Here is a 19,494-nt window from a genome sequence, read left to right on the forward strand (position 1 = left end):
GGATCATCACTCACAAGGATCTATTTGGGAATAAAGATATTTGAAAGTATTTTTACTCGGAAAACATAAATGGGCATTACATTGTATAAGATTTTCATAGTCACTATCAAGCAACCCTTGAGGATAATGTAGTGCATATTGATGAGTTTAATTTAACTCTAGATATTAGTGGGAGGGGGGGGGGGCAGAGAATTTTTTCTTTTAAATTTTTTATTTTAAATAAGGAATGCATGTAAATATATATTATATCATGTATTATGGATAAGCATGAACATGTACTCCTTTACTCATTTTGTAAAAGATTGAAATCTATTCCTCTTGTTTAGATGATGGATGATGTTTGGATGGACGTTTAAAAATATGTATTAGTTATTTTTATCTATTATAAATCAACATTATTAATATTACATTTATTTGGGGCCAATGTAAGAGAAAATCTAAATATTTAATTTTATATGTTACTTTTTTTTTTTAATTTTAATTGTATAATCCTCGACAAACAAGAAAAAATTGTCAAATGCCAGTTTTGTAAATTATTATATTGTGGCATGCATGTTTTTAAAGTTGTTTAATGCTATTATTATATTAAATTGGTATTAATTTAAATGGGTTTTTGTAGTGTATGAAAAAAGTTTACTAAATTTTTTCTTTTTATTAATTTAATTTATTGGTGTCTTATGTTGTAATTAGTTAAAGTCGGATAGGGCCCAAACCCTTACATAGAAACTACACGATAGAGGACAGGGGTCTCACAAGGAGTGAGAACACCTAGTATGAAGACCAACTGACACAAAAAGAACTAGAACCAACTAAAGACCAATAGAAAACAACAACATACTAAACCAGAAAATAATTGATACCAAAAAACCAGCACTACCCTCAGAAGACACAAACTGATCATCTACATGGTGGGGGTTTTCACAACTTGCCAATCCTAGCTAAGCTCTTTAACCTTTTCGTGTAAAGGAAACCTTCTGATTAAACCATTTCCTAATGAAGTAGCAAGAGACTTTATTTTTACCTTGACCGTGGTCCCAATCGACTCAATGGTAACACCCTCAAAATCTTTATTGACCACTTCATCTTCACCAATATTCTATCAAGCTCTTCCCCGATAGCCTGCATTGAAGCTAAATTATTGTGCACCATTTATTTGTTGTACCCCACCATCTCCTCCAATTTCCTTTTAAGTGTATCCTAGTTGCCCTGAAATTCTATGAATTTCATTCCTCTCCTCTTCATGGGCCACCTTGTTATTCAAGGCTTTGATTTCCTCTTCCAGGGTATCTCATTCTAGAAGACACTCTACCAAATCATTAGTTGATAACCATAATTTGCCATCTTTGTCCTTGACCACTCAATCAAAACCATTAGCCTTTGCCTTGATTGTTGCCTCCAAACAATTAATTTAATCTTTCAGCAGTATTGATTTGGGCCAGGAGCTAGTGGATGATGGTATTTTCCCGATTATAGGTTGCACACAATTCATTGAAATTTTCAATGACCTTCACTAGGTTTCATTGACAAGGGGATGAAATGGAGGAAGGAGAAAGGAAACCCAAAGAAGGTGTCTAGGTGATCTAGGGTTTGTAGTGGTGACATTAGGGTTGTCAAGGGTCCATTATGAGCTCGTAAACCAAGAGGAAGTAGAGTCCTTATAGATGAATTACTTAATTACTTTCCCTTTGTCTCAGTTACCCTTTTGAGGAGAGGCTTGGGATTTAATATTCTTGCTTTGGAGGAATGATCGAGATTAACCTAGTTAGTCAAAGTTTTAGCCTAAGGGGTGGTCGTTATAGAACTAGAAGCAACTTTCAACTGCTCTAATGGATATTGGAGAACTCTATGATAAGAGTGGGGTTAGGTAGGGGAATGGAGGATTTATGGAGGGTTTGCTAGTAAGGGACATGGACAAGCAAAAATTATAGAGCCTCGTAATTAAACTTTGGTGCATAAAAAGAACTTCCTTAGACTTAGTTGTAGCTACAATTTGGCAATTGTAAGAAAAGATCCAGTAGGGAAAGTTCATTTTAATAGCACGTCTAAAATGGTTTAACATAGGAAACAACTCAGATTGGAATCTCTTATACCTATCATTAAGGGTGATGTATTTCATAAGAACCAATGCAATGTCCTTCCACTCACCTGAGAGGTCCTACCTCCGGAAGCCATTATGTAGATGAGGAACCCTCTCTCCTACCCTCAAGAATTTCTTGAAATTATCTTTTTAATTCCCTTTAGGTATTTTTGGGGAAAAAATATCCTCATCTATGAGCCCAGTAGTGGCAACAATACACCCCATGAATACAATGAAAACCACACTCCCTATGATAACTTTACCCTTCTCCCAAGACTAAACAAATTTCTTAGAAAGAGAAGGGTTAAAGCCTTTCATGTCCTCCAAATAGGACACAAGATTGCCCCTCTCTATTACAGACCAAATAATATCATTCTACTTGAAATTATCACTATTGTTTGGCTCAAGCTGGATGAGATCACCTCCCATGGTAAACCGATTCATAGAAAAACCAATGAAAGTGACTAGGAAATGGTATGACAAAGGTAGGCAAGATACGTCGACATTTATTAATGAGATCTTTTGTAGTCCAACCTAGCATAGCTTCTCCATGAAGCATCATAATAATATTTTTTGAATCACCCTCAATAATGATTCTCTACATCCCCCTATCTTTAGCAATAGCTATCCCATAAAAGGTCATCACCACTTCTACTAAACTTGAGGTTTAGGTGCCAAGGTTAACCACATAAACCATAATCATATTACCTTTATTGTCCCTGATGAAACCACCCTCACTCGCCCAAACTCGAGTTCCCTTTAGATAAACCGTCAAAATTTAATTTCATCCAACCAGTGTTAAGGGGGGGCCTATTAATATTTCATATAAAATTTAATATCTATGAAATTGTATAATTTTCTACTATTATGATATCTATTTTTTCCTAAGACAAAACATTATGTTAAGGTCCAACTATTTAAATGACACTAACATTTCTTTGACCATTAATAATAAAAATTATTCTTTCAATAATCATTATTGAAATTATAAATTTATTTATATTATTCTTTCAATAATAACAAAATAATTCAGTCAATATAAATATATTAAAGAGAAAGTAAATAATCTCAAATGATAATTCTCATTTCCAAAATTCTTACCGTAACGCTAATCTTTACGAAATCTTTAACTTAAATCCCTTTAACCCACAACTAATGTTAAAAGATTTAGGTCCGTGTTTCATTCAAGTCAAAAAGTTTACGTACATGTTGTGCATTCATGTTAAAAGATTTAGGTACATTTTTCATTCTGCGCCTTGCATTTTCCAATATTTGAGTATGAAAGCGTCGGTGGGCGATCTGAGTGAATATCGCTCAGACGAATGGATTTATTAGCCGCCAATGACGAACCTATTTTGACACGTCATCAGAAATATTGTACATGGACTCGGTGATTTACGTTAAATGTAAACACCTTTCACGTTCCTGCAATTCCCTCAAATTTTGTGAACGCCGGTGTTGAGTCTCCAGGAAAGACACGGTTTATCACGAGGTTGGCTCCTAGATATAACGTGTGTTAAAGCTTTCATTACAATTTTATCTGCTGCATCAGCAAGGGGGAAGAAGTGACACCAAGAATGATTAGGGCTAGGCATTTTCTTTATTATTTTTGTTTCCCATATGTGAAAAAAGGAATTGAGTTTTCCTAGCTCCATTTTTTCTGAGTTTTGAAATAGATGAGAGACAATTTCCAACGTTTAACTAGGGCTAGGGTATTTGGACATAGCAAACACTAAAATTGCGGATTGTAGGTCCCATTAAATAGAACAATGGAGAAAAGGGGATTCACGTTTATTTTATTGAATGGCTCTGCCACTTGGTATTCCCACTGCTAGAATGACTATAAAATGGGGGGTACCCGCGGAGACAAAGCATATCGCTTTACATTTTAGTCTTAGAATTCATCTAAGGCTGTTTGCAATGGCTGGCAGAGCTTATGAGCCAAGTGCTTGCTGTGTGTTGTTCTTCTTATTGTTGTTATCTTTTGCAGCTGAAGCGAAGGAGCATAATTACACATGGAAAGTAAATTACCAGACATGGGCTCCTGATTGCGTGCAGGTGAATATCATCTCTATAAATGAACAATACCCGGGCCCAACCATCAGAGCCAGACAAGGGGACAACATTACCGTGAAGTTAGAAAACTTGATGCCCACTGAAAACGTTGTTGTTCACTGGCATGGCATCCGACAGGTAAATGATCTCTTTTACTTTTCATTTCCGCTCAGTTTTAAATGCCACCCATCCTAACGCTCCTACTTATATACAGTGGGTTATTATCCATAGAATATAGTGTGTCTAATGTTTGTCATTTCCCTTTTGTTTTCGGGAAATAACTCTATCTTGGCGTTTTGCATTCCAGAACGGTACTCCCTGGGACGACGGAACGGCTTCCATGTCGCAATGCGCAATCTATTCAGGCGATACCTACGTCTATAACTTCACTGTGGACAGCGTAAGTTGGAGTCTTTTTCAGTACCAAATGTGTGTTTCTCTTCTCTCAAATAATATCGCTGATAAATCAAATGCAGCCGGGGACGTACTTTTATCACGGGCATTATGGTCTACAGCGGACAGCGGGGTTATATGGAATGCTGATAGTGGATGCGGCGGGAAAAGAACCCTTCAACTACGATGGTGAGCTGACTATCATTTTAAGCGACTGGTGGCACAAGAGCACATACGAACAGGCGGTGGGCCTCTCTTCCAATCCATTAGTATGGGTTGGGGAGCCTCAGGTATATCTAAATGCTAATGATATAAGACCTTACAACTCACCAAGAACAAATTAAGATGAGTTTAATAAAATGTACTGTAAATTGCAATGTGTATGCTATTATTTTAAAATGGTATACACTCAAACCATCCATGATGGTAAGCTGGGGTTTAAAATTCATTTAAATCTCACAAATCTCGTTTTTTGTTTTGTGTTGGTTTTTACCAGTCACTGCTGATAAATGGCACGGGACAATTTAACTGTTCAGCAACTAACAAGTACTGCAATGCTACAAACACACAATGCTCGCCTCTCGTCTTGCCGGTGCAACCTGGGAAGACATATCGTCTCCGTATTGCAAGTGTGGCATCTCTTGCAGCCCTCAACTTTGTGATTCAGGTTAGTCCCAAAAAGCCTCATTTATCAGTGAATATTCAACTTGTTTACGTGCCGTAAATGGGTATTTTTAAGCCTTTCCCATGTTTCTCACATTTGATTTTGTACAGGGACACAACATGACGGTTGTCGAGGCAGATGGACATTACGTAGAACCAGTGGAAGTAGACAACCTGGATGTATACTCTGGTGAAACGTATTCTGTTCTCATCACTGCAAACCAGGACCCTTCTCAGAACTACTGGGCGGGTGTGAACGTGAGAGGCAGAGACCCCAAGACGCCCACTGGGCTGGCCGTACTGAACTATCTTCCAGATCTCCCAACCAAACTCCCCACCGGACCATCTCCCACGAGCCCCCAGTGGAATGACTACGCCTACAGCAAAGCTCTGGCTAAGAAATTTGTGGCTCTCAAAGACCACGAAGAGCTTCCCCCACTACAGTCCGATAGGCAGCTGATCCTTCTGAACACGCAAAACAAGATCAATGGTTACACAAAGTGGGCGATCAACAACATTTCGCTCCTGCCTCCTCCAACTCCCTACTTAGCTGCCATGAAATACAATATCACGGGCGCCTATGATACCACCCCTCCTCCGGACGTTTACACTCCTCGTGACTACAACATCACCATTCCTCCGCCTAATCCCAATGCCGTCGAAGGGAACGGCGTGTACGTCTTCAAATTGAACTCTGTTGTCGATGTGATTCTTCAGAATGCGAATACTCTGACTCCCACCATCAACAACAGTTCAGAGATACATCCATGGCATATGCACGGTCATGATTTCTGGATTCTGGGATATGGAGATGGCGTGTTTGACCCCGTAAACGACCCTCCAAAGTATAACATGGCCAACCCTCCACTCCGTAACACAGTGGCACTGTTTCCATACGGATGGACGGCCATTCGGTTTAGAGCCGATAATCCAGGAGTATGGCCCTTCCACTGCCATTTGGAGGCCCACTTCTTCATGGGGATGGGAGTGATGTTTGCAGAGGGAATAGATAGTGTAGGAGAGTTACCCAATACAGGGATGGGGTGTGGCCTGACCAAGAATTATATTCACATGCACCACTAATCTCTCTACCTGGCTCGCCACCTTTTCCAAAATAATGGCCATCAATTCCATGGTCAGTCGTCAATCATCCATTACAATAACAGAGGCTACATGGTAGCTACTATTCCTATCCAAGGCAGAAAGGCTGAACTGTTCTTTTGTAGTGTTGAAAACACTAATGTATTTTCAATTGAATAAAATTATTATGGGAAAGCTGATGTATGTTTTAAAATCTCAGTTGCTATTTGTTACCAATGATTCAGCTTCAGTTGTTACAATAGGTAAATAAAAGTATTTTTATTAAAAGTTGAATTAGAATTTTTCATACTCAATTTTCTTTCAATTCACGACTTAAAAGTATATTATTAAGTCTCTATATATACAACACAACAAGGTTATATTATAATTTGTAATAAGTGTGCCCTCGCTACAAATCATTGTTAATAATATAAATTCAAGTCCAATGTGAGATGTAACTCAACAATCATATCCAATGTTGCTTACATATTCACGATATCCATATTTCAAATATAAAGAACAATGTCATTTTGTAAATTGATCTAATTATATTCGATTTTCCAATATTCCAACTATTTGAGCACTTTTGTAATATAATTTAAATGTCTAATGTATGCTTATTTAAAGGAAATGATGCATGTATGTCATTCTTTAAAGTATTCTCACCACCAAAAAATTTGTGATCCATTCATGGCATTCGCAAGGTCATGATTTATGAATTCTTAGATATGGAGGATGTGTGTTTTACGTAATAATATAAACTACTAGAAGGTCGTCCTTTGCAACAAAACATTGTTGCAGTGTTTGGAGATCGATGGAAAGCACTTAATTTAAAGTTAATAGTCTATGTGCATATGCCTTCCAAATCCATTTACAAGTATAACAAGGTTATATGAGTAGTGTCCAATCATTCCAACCACTCTCCCCTTAGCGTTTTGTTGGGGATAGGAGTGATGTTTGCATATGAAATAGAGGACGAAAACTTTTCCACTACAATGAAGGGATGTCACCTCACTAATAATAAAGTCAACATACACTACTAATATCTCTCTTTGAGGAAAAAACATTTTAAGATAATGATTTTATCTACTATCAATCCCATCATTAATTATTAGTGTAACAATAATTCATAAGCATTATATATAGAAAATATCAATAAATCCTATTATCAATTATCTGTTATCTTGAATTTTGGTGTTGTATTAGGAATCCTTATTATATTAGATGGTAGGAATTATATTAACTAGCATAAATCTTTTAAAAATGTATATAAAGATTTGAAGAAAAGAGAGGATTGGTTATGCAACAACGAGAAACAATCAATTTTCTTGAGGAGTGTTGGAGATAGCCTACGATGTAAGTACCTACCTTTACCTTGGTTTTTTTCATTGTTTGTGTTCTTCTATTGTCATTTATGTTTGTTCGGTTTTTTGCTTTTGCTTTTTTTCTTTTTCTTTTTGAGGATCGTCTATCCCTCATACCCTATTGCCTTGGGTGATTGAATGTTTGCACTTGTAAATGTTTTTATGGTCTAAGAATATCATATGTACAGTGGGCTTATGAATGAAGAAAACAAGCCCACTAATCTTAAGAACCCAAAACAAAGAGGTAAGGATGAAAACGCTAAGGGAAAAAATATTTAAGGAAGCACTACAAGAAGAAGAACCAGAAACCCTACCAAAGCAAGTAGCCTTCAATGTGGTAATCAGAGGAAACAAATCAAGGCTCATCAAAGATCAAGGAGGAGGCAACAACATCCAAGTTGAAGGAGGTAAGGACCTAGTGTTGTGTAGGGTTTTAAGGCTTGTCCCAATGAAGAAATGATCTATGCTCCCAAGAAAGGGAAAATAGACTCAAGAATGTAGTAATATTTTTTGCTTGTCTAGATAAAAATTTCCTCCCATCTATTAAATTCTTTGATAGCTGAAATATTACTATTCGGGGAAAAATATTCGGTATCTATGTTTCATTCTATTGCATTATTCGACAAGGGCTTTTTATTATTATTCTTAAAAATCATACTATGCAAGAAAGGATACTAGAAAAAATTATGGGATGTGGGTAAATCGCTATTTAAAGACATTTCATAGTCCCCAAATATTTCTCAAAATGAGATCTTATTCTATTCTACCCCAAGATGGATAAACATTAAAAATATCCCTATGCAAATATGGAAGTTTATTCCAGTCTTACTGAAACACATTGAGAAACCCCTCCAAATTGAGGGCACCCATGCTACTCTTCCACACATGGATGCTAGGATTCTAATCTCCTTCAATTAAGGAGTGCAAATACCTAATACTTTAGAATATACCCTTGATCTTGAACAAATTTTTAGGTATGAAATAACAACCCTTGGGGGCCTCAACTCATGTTTTTTATGTAAGAGTGATGGCCATCATAAAAGAGATTGTCCCAAACTTATGTTTAATAAAAAGAACCCTAATAATGCAGCCTTTAACAAATTTGTAAACCTAACTCCCTTGAAGGTGAGACCAATGGTCATGTTAGGGAAGCTCATAATAATAAATTAATGCTCACAATGCCTCTAAGAGAGATTCCAACAATAAGTATCATCATAAAGGAATTCAAGCCTCCAAGGATACTACCTCTAAGGCAATTGATAAGTGCAATAAAAATGATAGGTTTGAGAAATCTAATCCCCTCTCTTAGGATGTATCTTTGTAGGCTACTAATGATATATCAAAATTTGTAGTGAATTCATGTGACACTAGAAGAACTCTCCCTAGTGTCAGGAAAAATGAGGAAACCTTAACATCCATTGGCTCATCTCTTAGGGGAGTTGATGCCAACATAAGGCTATGAGTATAGACAAAAAGGGGATAAATAATAGACATGTGAAGGAGAATCAGCATAATAATAATGAAAATCTTTAATCAAATCATTAAGTACAAGAAAAGTGTCGAGGAATTGGTGTTACGTAAACTAAAAGAGTTTAATAAAGACAAAGACATAAAAAATTTATTTTAGGACTCTATTAATGTTGTTAATACACCAACTATTGAAGGGATGATGCTAAACCTAGCACACAATATCCTCCATGGATTAAAATGGGGATTGGTTTCAATTGTAATACCGCTTGTGGTATAAATAAAATTGGGAAGACCCCACCATCTGACTTCTCTGACACAACCTTTTCAATGGGCTATGATGGGTCCATAGAAGATAGTGAAAATGATGGTATGATGATAGATTTTGATGATTTAAGCCCCACCCAGGAGGACATTAAGAAGGTTGATGTCATTGATGGAAAGATAGGCAACCCAAGAAAGACCAAATAAAAGAGGAATAATTACAACAGGAAAGGAAGGTAAAGGGACTAGTCTCCCTAAATATTTTGATAGACTTTGCAAAAGTCACAAACATGATCCCTCAATATAATTTAATATGATCAAGCTCATCTGCTAGAACATTAGGGGATTAGAATCCCCAAATAGGAAATATAATAATACATCCTATTGTAATCTAAATAAAAATATTGACTTCTTGTTATTACAAGAAGTTAAAGCTACTAGATTTTGTTTGATCAATGACTTCAAGTTTATCTAGAGAGATGTCGTTATGTTCGATATGGATCATAAGAAGGGGAAGGGAGGTATTGTAGTACTTGGCAATAAATCTTGGAAAATCCCATCAAAAAATCTTAAAAGTATAGACAAGAGGAATACTATAAGTCATAAGAGGATGGAATATAGATTATAGGAAAAAGCGTATGAGACTAAAAATAAGTAAGAGCAAGAACCTGATAATGTATATTTTATGAGCCTATATAAGGAAACACAACACAATTTGAGGAAAATCATAACATTCATCCATAACAATGGAGAGCGGGAGTAGTATCAAGCATTGGAGCGAGAGTTGTACTAGGGTTTCTAGAGGTAATGGTGTTGCAGGGGATGTTGCAGAAGATAGCGGCGATGGTGAAGAAGATGATAGATGAGGGATTTTTGTAGTCAGTGTTGCCTTTCTTCAGCTGGTTGGCTCTCTCCTAGCTTGGGATTCCTTTTAGTGAATTTTTTCATCACTTTCCTTTCCTTAGGCCTCACTTTTTTCTCCCAAAGGATCTCCTTTTTTCTTCTTGTTCACCAAGATGTTGTTTTGGAGGTGGTTCATGTCGAATGTTGGTGTTCTTTTGCCTACACGGCCACTACACCTTCTTTTGTCCATGTTTCACGCTTCATCTTGGGTGATTCAAACCCTTTTTCCTACATAATTGGCCTTGTTTTTGGCTGCCTGTAGATCTTGTGGTCTATGGATGTGGGACCTCTTCTAGCTTCCCTACTTTGTTATGTCCTTTGTCTTTTTCCTACTTGTTGTTGGGTACACATTGTTCGGGCTCAAGATTTGTTGGTCCTGATTTTTTTCCCCTTTGTGTGGTGTTTTGGTGATCCCTAATGTTGCTTTTGGTGTTGTCTATGTTGGGAACCAGGTGTGGTGGTTTATGTCTTGCATAATGTTGGGGATTCATATGCCATATTGGTGGATCTATAGTTTTGTGTCTACTTCTCCATGCAAAAGTGAAACAACTTTGATAACCATATAGAGTATTTTGTGAGTTGATTTGCCATTCCTGTGGGCTATGTTCCTGGAAAAAAAAGAAAAATCCCCCATAGAATTGTAGGGCCATTGGCTTGTGCAACCAAATTGTGACTATTGGATTGTATTTTGCTTTTTTCTTTGTGGTCTTCTTTGGCTTTCAATTTTTCTCTTCCTTTCTTGGTGCTAGTACCACTAATGGTTAGAGGCTGATTGTTGGGTTTGAGAGATTGGAAGCATTCCCATTTTCTCTTTGTCTGAGGCCTTGTCTTCCTCTTCTTTACTGAAGGGGCTCATATTTTTTATACCAACTCTTTATTGTGTATCTTTTATCATGATGAAGGCTTTTCTTTGGGGGCATGGGGATTAAGGCGATGGACCTTATTTTTTTCTACACTGCTGCTTTTCCTTTTTCAGGTGGATGTCGATGTAGGTGATGTTGTAGGGAATCTTGCTCACAATCTTATAGAGGTGTATTGTAAGGAATATTTGGACCTTGTTGATCCTATGGAGGTGGGTCATGACATTTTAGCTAATATTGTTTATAGATATACTTTTGACATTGTTATTAGCTAGTTATGTGCCTTTCAAGGTTTCTAGTTGCCTACCAAAACCTGGTTAAGGTTAAGGGATGCCTTTCAAAACTCTTCTAGTTTGTTTGTTCTAGCCCTCCCCTTGATTGCCCTATTTTGTGTCTACCTAGAGTGGCTAGGTATTTCATCCTTTTTTTGGGATGTTGGATGCCTTCCAAAACTAATTGCTTTTTAGACCTATGTGGTCTCATCATTCTTTAGAGCATGTCTCTATGTTTGGAGGTCCTTTAGGCATAAGTTTGCAAGAGGCCTTTCAAAAGTCACTGTTTGTTTCTAGTTTCTTGTACTGGTTGTTGCCAATGCAAGTTTGTTTTTTTGGAATATGGTTTGAGGTGCTTTGAAAAAATCCTATGTTGTGAAAATCTAAGCCTGTTGTGGGCTTGGGACCTTTGTTCCCACTAGTTGGATGTTTTTTTTCAAAATCCTCTCTTTCAACAAAGTTTTCCTCTCTTTGTAGGTGTTGGCAAGATCTGCTTGTTGTTTGGTTATCTCACTGCTTGTGCACCTATTTTTGGTGGTTATGTATCAGTAATGAGCCTATCCCATATTTTTCTAATCAAAACATAATTTGAGGAAATATCAAACCTCCAAAACTCAAGGGGCTAGAATAAGGGCTAAACTTAACTAGATCAAAGAAGGTGATAAAGGGTCAAAGTATATTTTCGACTTTCCCAAGTATAAACAAAGTATGGAAGCTTTTGGTCCTGTACTTCTAGATTGTTATTGGTGCCAAGAAAACTAAGAGATAAAAAATGCATTCATGAATTTCTATAAAACCCTATTTGTTGGATTGGTTGAATGGACTGGAATACTAAGAGGGGGGTGAATCAATATTCCCACAAATACTAAATCTTTTACCAAACTTAAATTTTCTTATCTAACTAATCAAATATGCTTAACACACATGAAACAACAAATGTGGAATAAACATGAAAATCACAACCCTAAAATGAACACCAAATTTTATATGTGGAAAACCCAAATGAGAAAAACCATAGAGTGTGTTAACTCTCAATAGAATAACTAGTTATATGGTGTTATACAAAAGAGGTGGCTCACTGCCAGATTAAAAAAATGGCTCAATACCAGAATGCTCATTGCAAAGATACAAAAGATAGCTAATTGTCAGAATGCTCACTACAACAAAAAAGGTTGAACTAAAGAGAATTGTATCTCCAAATGCATGAGATTAGTTCCAGGATTAAGCTCAGATCACAAATCACAAACCTTACAGTAGATCTAATGAAATATCTCTATACAAATGTCCTTCAACGATTGCAAGAGGTCCAGTAAAGGACTACTACAATACCATCTACACTTTTGATTCTATAATAACTACCTTCGCTATCCACAACTCGCTACTTCTCTACTATTCTCCCTGCTATGTCATCTTTCCTAATCAATACACACACACACACACCTTAAACACTTCTTTTCACACTATCACACATATCATATGCTTCTACATATATACTGGAAGAGATATACATGAGAATAATGCATTGGTCTAGCTCAACACGTTATCCAATAAAACCTTGACCAAGTTGGAATCTGTGAGATCTCAACACGCTTCCTTTTACATAATTCATTTACTGATACATATACCATGATTACTAGAATAGGATAGGGTCATCGAGACCCAAAGATACTGATATGTTATCACAAAACTCAAATATAATATCATCATTTCCGAAGAAATAGATTCCACTCATACCAAGAGTACCACAACACAAAACTTGAAGAGATACAACTAACATGACCCAAAATAGTTGATACTAGGAAAGACAACTAATATTGGAACCAGAGTAAACACACTACAGAATTCCAGAGATAGGGATCTTCCAGATATCACCCCATTATAACAACTCCATCTCACTACATTACTCCTAATATTAAAACGCACAACACCTGTTCATAGCAAAAATTGCACATAGTGACTGTATACATATTCAGATAAAACTGGATAATAATGAACTATGCATTACTTATCCTGACCAAACCTTATAACTGAATTGTCCTCAATATACTGCATACATTATTCGGTCCATACCCGATAACTAGTTTGACATCAATGAAAATAATATTCAGACAAGTCTAACAATCTCCCTCTTTGTCATTGATGACAAAACATATGTGCATATAGCTCAACTCCACCGAACTCATACATTTCCTCTATATTTTCTCCCCCTTTGACATCAAGGACAAAGGATGCCTTTCATGAAAAAAGAAAAGAAAGAAAAACAAAGTATATACACAACTGCAAAAATGTCAAAACTGAATACCAGACTGGATATAACCTTCAGTTGCTCTTCTTCAGAAAGATAAGCTTGTATTTCTCCTTTAGGTCAGGATAAAGAACTTCCCAAGAATCTATGGCCAATTTGATGCTAAATGAAAGACTTTTGTATTCTACTAATAGATCAACGACAAGGGAGAAACTATCCAGAGCAGATGGGTTCTGTTCATACTCAATTACATTACTAAGCAATATTGAAAAGTTGTCCAAATTTGCTTCAACAATCTCTTTCACTTTCTAGAACATATTTGTAACGTCCTAAAATTGCGACACTTGCAATTTCGACTGCATTTGGGTCTTCACGATGGTGACGCAACACTGAACCTGAATGGAGACCCCAAAACTTGTTCATGACACCGAAAACTACATTTTTCTGCACCTTGGCGTGATACCTCCTTGCACCCTGCAGTCCTGGGAGGTGGGGCCATGGCGCCCAGTGCTCTGGTCCTTTAGGACTAGGGTGCCCAACACCCTAGTCCCTGGCCCTATTTTGGGCCCGGTCTCTTTTGGGCCTCGAGTCTTTATGTTTGCAATTCGGGAAATAATGTTTCCTGGTCGGCCTAAGGTCAGAAAATCAGTCTATCAGCAAGTATATAAACTACATTTCCTCTCCCATTTTGAAGAGGAAGGACATATGTGTACAAGACGCGGAAGCGATATTAAAACACTAAAACATTCAAGCATTCAAGCATTCAAGCATTCCTTCAAGCAATTGAGCATTCTAAGTCTCCATTCAAGGCTAAGTGTTGCATTCAAGACAAGGATTCAACCATTGAAGAGGAGATCACATAAAACATACAACATACAACAACATTTACACCTTCGCATGTAAGAATACAAACATTCTTACAACAAGGTATCAGTACTTGTTTACATTACAATCATTTACATTTACAGAATTCTCATTTCTTGGTTAATTCCAAAACCGGGGTTTGACCTAAGGGCAAACCCCTAATCCCTAACCCCCCAATCGTCCTCTCTTTTCTGTGTGTAGGTTGCAAGTACGCGGCTATAATTGAAGATCTGGAATCCTTGTGTAGAGATGAACAAATCCCCCTTCGTTTCGTAGATTTTTCGGAGGACCGTGTGCACGCCGAGCGCCATTGTCCCATCAACTTTCGCTCAAATTTGTAGGACAGCATCATCTCGACATTTTACTGCTAATTCCAGGTCCGCAGCTTCATCCTATATTCCTATCTCTGTTTATAAGTGAATCTTTCTCACTTTACATGCATTCCTAGCTCAATCCTTCTATCTACATTCTTTACAAAAGAGGGTAGCCTTGCTGTCACAACCCTTGAAACTCATTTAGAATCCAATCTTGCATTGTGTGGGATTGGATCTTGTGGGTTTCAACCCCTCTTTTGAATGTAAAGTCTCCCCTAAGTGAAAACTATCAACCCTAGTGACCTCCTTTCTCTCTCCTTGGAGTGGTGGGGGGAACACTTAGGGTTCGATCGCGATTTTCCACTTTACAATATTCACAAAGTCTTATTTTTGCATCTACAAGAATAAGAGTTCAACTTGAAGATAGTTTATCCTTTTTTCTCTGGCCACCATCCTTATCACTCAATAAATCAAAAGATTTCCCTAAAGTACTCAATTCATCTTCAATTGAATTGATTTTTGCTTTGTGCTTTGTGTTATACTTGTTGAATCTGTTGGCACTATGGATACAATCTCTCAACTCCTCAATGGACACTAATAAGGCTCAAACCTCATTGATAATCATGGTAATGATCAATGCTCATCGATCACCCTTCATGCTGATTAGGGCTTCCACTTCTCTTTTCTCGATTGACTTTATAGCCGGAACCTCTCCCTTGTTGCATAAATCTTCGATCACAGAATAACCTCCTTCATGATTGGATAGCATTTATCCAACATGATGGTATCATCCCACACACAACTGAGGATCACTCTAACAAATTCCACATCATCAAACCAAGGGAATTATGTCCATAAATTCAAACATTTTCTCTCCAATTCCTTAACACTCTACAACTCAACATCACTCAAACCAGCGTCAACATTTCTTATTTTCTCCGGGTTGAATTCATCTAGGAACACTTTGTCCAAAACTTGAAATTTCTCGCTACTAAATTCTCTGACAATCCTTTTGCTTTCCATGATTTCTCGCACTATTCTCTTTCTTTATTTCTCTTCTACTATTCACAATATTCTTAAGCACAAATGACTAATAATGAATTAAAAAGATGATACGTATCTTGCCAAAAGCTTCCTTTTAGGGTTTTGTATCTAAGAATTGTCTTAACAATGATGTCAGCAAAAGTTATTTGATTGGTGAATAGCCTCTAAAAAATAGTCATGCTAGATCAATAACATGATCCACTTAGATAAGGGAGAGTGAAATATTTTTCCTTCAGAATAGAACTCCCCCTGAGCCAAAGCACTATACTCAGTTACCGGAGGAAGAGGTGCCTGCACCGGATTTTGGTACATCAAGATCACTTCCTTCTTTCTCTAAACCAAATTTTCCTTCTTTTTTGATTTATATTCTTAATCACACTCTTCTCAACAAATTTCTCCATATTTCCATCACTACATTGATTAGCATAATGTCTAGACTGCTTGCACTTGAAGCAACCGATCACCTTCTTTACCAAATGAGATATATATCTCCATTAGTTATCCTTATGTCCATAGCCGTTGTAAGTATAACAATATCCATGAAAGTTGTAATTCATCTTATTTTCTTCAACTGGATTGTGATTCTAACTCACAACATGGTTTCTACAATTATTTTCCTTATGACCAAACTTCTTGTAACTATAACATTGAATGCTTCTATAGTTTGTAAGCTTATGTCCAAATTTATTGCATAGAAAACAATAACCATTGAAATATGGGTACCTTTGCACATTAGGTTGTCGAATCGGTGGCCTTCTTGCATTAGAATTCGTTTTCCAATTCTTTCATGCATCCTCTAGTTTCTTCTCAACTTCAGCTTTAACTTCTTTACCTTTGTCTTTGTTATCTGAACATACATCAGGCTGAAATCCAAGTCCAGTCTTGTCCAAATTAGCTTTATTCATATTGATCAAATCTTCTAGGAGCATGCTACTGTTAAGGACCTTATTTTCTACCTTCATCTTCTTCACTTCTTCCTCTAACTTTCCACATTCCTTAGACTTTAGCTTGATTTTTTCATTTAGGGATTGCTCTATCTTGTCTTTCTCCTCAATCTTCTGCATCAGATCTTTAATAGTCTCATTTTCCTACTTCAACTGATTGTTAACCTCCTTATGCCTCAATTTTTTTTTTTGGATTTTCTCTCTCATCTTCTACACACATTCATTTACTACCTTCAAAATTTCCTTTAGTTCCTCATTCTTTGGTTCAACACTTTCCAAATCTTCAAGAGTTGTCTACAAGTCTTTATCCACCTGAAATTCTCCAGTACTGCACATAGGTGCCACAATTAAACCAACATAGATCTCCCTCAAGCGGTTAAGCTTCCAAGCAAGGGACCAAAGCTACGAAACTAATTGTTGGATTGGTTGAAGGTGTATACACCTAAAAATGGTATGAAGATAATTAATTAAATAAGCAATTATTTAATTAATCTCCCTCCCCAATTTAATTAAATTCACTAAGCAATTTGATTAAATCTTTATTTCATCTACTTATTAATAAATCTAAGGATTTATTAAATAGGTTCATTTCACTCCTTTAATTAATTAATTCAAATTAATTAATTTCCCCCATCAAAATCAGTTCTTCAAAATCTCCTAATTAATTAAAACAAATCAAATCGTGAGTTGTTGAAATTAATTAGCCATTTTCTTAATATTTGAATTTCTAAATTCAAATTCTCCTAACTTCTACCACTCCTAAACCTAACCATTCCTAAACCTAACCCATTCTACCTACCACCTTGTCCCCTTTCATCCAACATCTTCTAGAACCTTTGTGACACTTGTCACTAAGTGTTCCCTTTAATCCAACTCCCTTTGCCATCTTCCTCCAATTTAACCATTGATATCTTCAGATCAATCTCAACTATTGATTCATGCCAACTCACCCCTAGCCTTGGAAAATCCTATAAATAGACCTCATTTTGGAGCTCAAAGGGTCCCAATTTCATATGATTTTTTCATATCATTTGATCCCATCTCATTCATAGCTTAAGCATTGTTAATATAGGCATCTAGCTTATAGTTTATCATTTTTAACAATGTTATCATGCTCATTTTAGCTTAAATCTTAGCTTAATCATGCTAGGATAATCATGAACTCATGTAGCTTGATCATGCTATTCTCACTAAGATCATGCATTTTCAGCATTCAAATCCTCCATCTAAGTGTAGTCAAGTCACTCAAATTTGTATAATCCGATCTGAGAGCATTTTTCATACTCGCATTTACTAGGAGGCAATAAGTCGATTAGCTATGGTTTTTCATTTCATTGATTTAATCTACTAACCATGCTTGCAATGATTTATTGAGTGCATTGTGTTTGAAGGTACAGGTACACTTCACAAAGCACGACATTTTGGCACCCACCGTGGGGCCGAAATCATCATTTTCAGCCTCCCAAGCTTCCTCAAACTTCATCTCTGCCGAATCAGAATCAGATTATCATACAAGTTGTCTTTCTAGCTCGTAGGAACTTCCTTTCAGTCTCAGATGACACCTCATCCTAACTCATACGAGGTATAAATCCGTGTCGTACAATTTTTTAGACTATAAATTCTTTACTCATTTTAGCTCATTCCTGTGTCGTATGAGTTAAATTTCACTGTCATATGAAAGCTAATTTTGTGTCATACGAATTTCCAGCTATTAAATCTTATGTTGTACGAGTCAATTTTGGTCCCTGTGTGAAATTTAATCATTTGTCATTATGTCTGATAAATCATTTCGTACGAGTTTCTCCAGCTGTGATTTAAAAAAACAAAAAACTGCAAATTAGAAATTTCAAATTTGTTTATATGTCGGTAATACATAAGTTATGCCTATTTGAAGTTAGGCTAAAATTGCATCTAGAACTCTTGGAGACCTTTCCAACGAGGTAAACGGCTTGTAATTTCGAGTCCCGAGCAGCAAGTTATGCCTATTTGAAGTTAGGCTAAAATTTCATATAATTTTTCTGAAAATTTCAAAGTTTGGATCACTAATGCTAATCTTGTTATGTCTATGAGATGTTTGTAGCCTAACTCTTTTCTTGCAGATACGCTTGTCAAAGATACCCTTGTCAAAGACAAATTCAAAACACAATCATGACTACTAATGGATCTATTTTGCAGGTTGCCTAAGGATTCAACAAAAAAATTATGTATTCTTTAACATTTTTAGGCACACTTCAATTTGGGCTTAAATAAATGAACTATCATGTCTTATGTGCTTGTGATGATAGGCGAGTATGCTCTCACCTTCCTTAGGTGATCAGAAAGCTAGACTCATCTTTTTTGCTTTCAATAGTGCATGCCTTTAGTGGGCCTATCATAGTGGGAAAAAGTAATCACCCTATGAGAACGACCCAAGTGAGTACAGCTGGACCTGAGCATTCCAACTCACTATAATAAATAGGTCTCTAATGATTAAAGTCTCAGAGGATGGGATTATTTGAGTCTTCTCTTTGAGATCTATCATATCGGACATTTTGTAGGGCCTCACCATCTCAATCACGTTTACGTGACTACAGCTTGTTTCGGTATCTTTTCGGGCTATAGGCCTCAATCACGCTTGTGTGACTTCAAGGGGTAATTTCAAATGGAATTCCTGACTAAGAACTATAAAAATAGAAGCTACCTGAT

General features: G+C 36.6%; 1 protein-coding gene across 1 annotated transcript; it reads left to right on the forward strand.

Moving 5' to 3' along the window:
- Positions 1 to 3,880: 3,880 nt before the first annotated feature.
- On the forward strand, positions 3,881 to 6,322 carry LOC131027000 (L-ascorbate oxidase-like). The gene is made up of 5 exons (XM_057957005.2): positions 3,881 to 4,270; positions 4,440 to 4,532; positions 4,609 to 4,815; positions 5,022 to 5,192; positions 5,300 to 6,322. Exons 1-5 carry the CDS (start codon positions 3,881 to 3,883, stop codon positions 6,269 to 6,271), a joined length of 1,833 nt encoding a protein of 610 aa, XP_057812988.2. The 3' UTR covers positions 6,272 to 6,322.
- The last annotated feature ends 13,172 nt before the right edge of the window (positions 6,323 to 19,494 follow it).

The sequence above is a fragment of the Cryptomeria japonica genome, chromosome 10 (genome assembly GCF_030272615.1).
Source record: "Cryptomeria japonica chromosome 10, Sugi_1.0, whole genome shotgun sequence".
Lineage (NCBI taxonomy): Eukaryota > Viridiplantae > Streptophyta > Pinopsida > Cupressales > Cupressaceae > Cryptomeria > Cryptomeria japonica.

Bases quoted from the DNA above. Each gene is read 5' to 3' on its own strand.
- LOC131027000 (XM_057957005.2), top strand. From the start codon at position 3,881: ATGGCTCTGCCACTTGGTATTCCCACTGCTAGAATGACTATAAAATGG. The intron at 4,271-4,439 runs GTAAATGATCTC...TTTGCATTCCAG, and splicing joins ACTGGCATGGCATCCGACAG to AACGGTACTCCCTGGGACGA. The intron at 5,193-5,299 runs GTTAGTCCCAAA...GATTTTGTACAG, and splicing joins CCCTCAACTTTGTGATTCAG to GGACACAACATGACGGTTGT.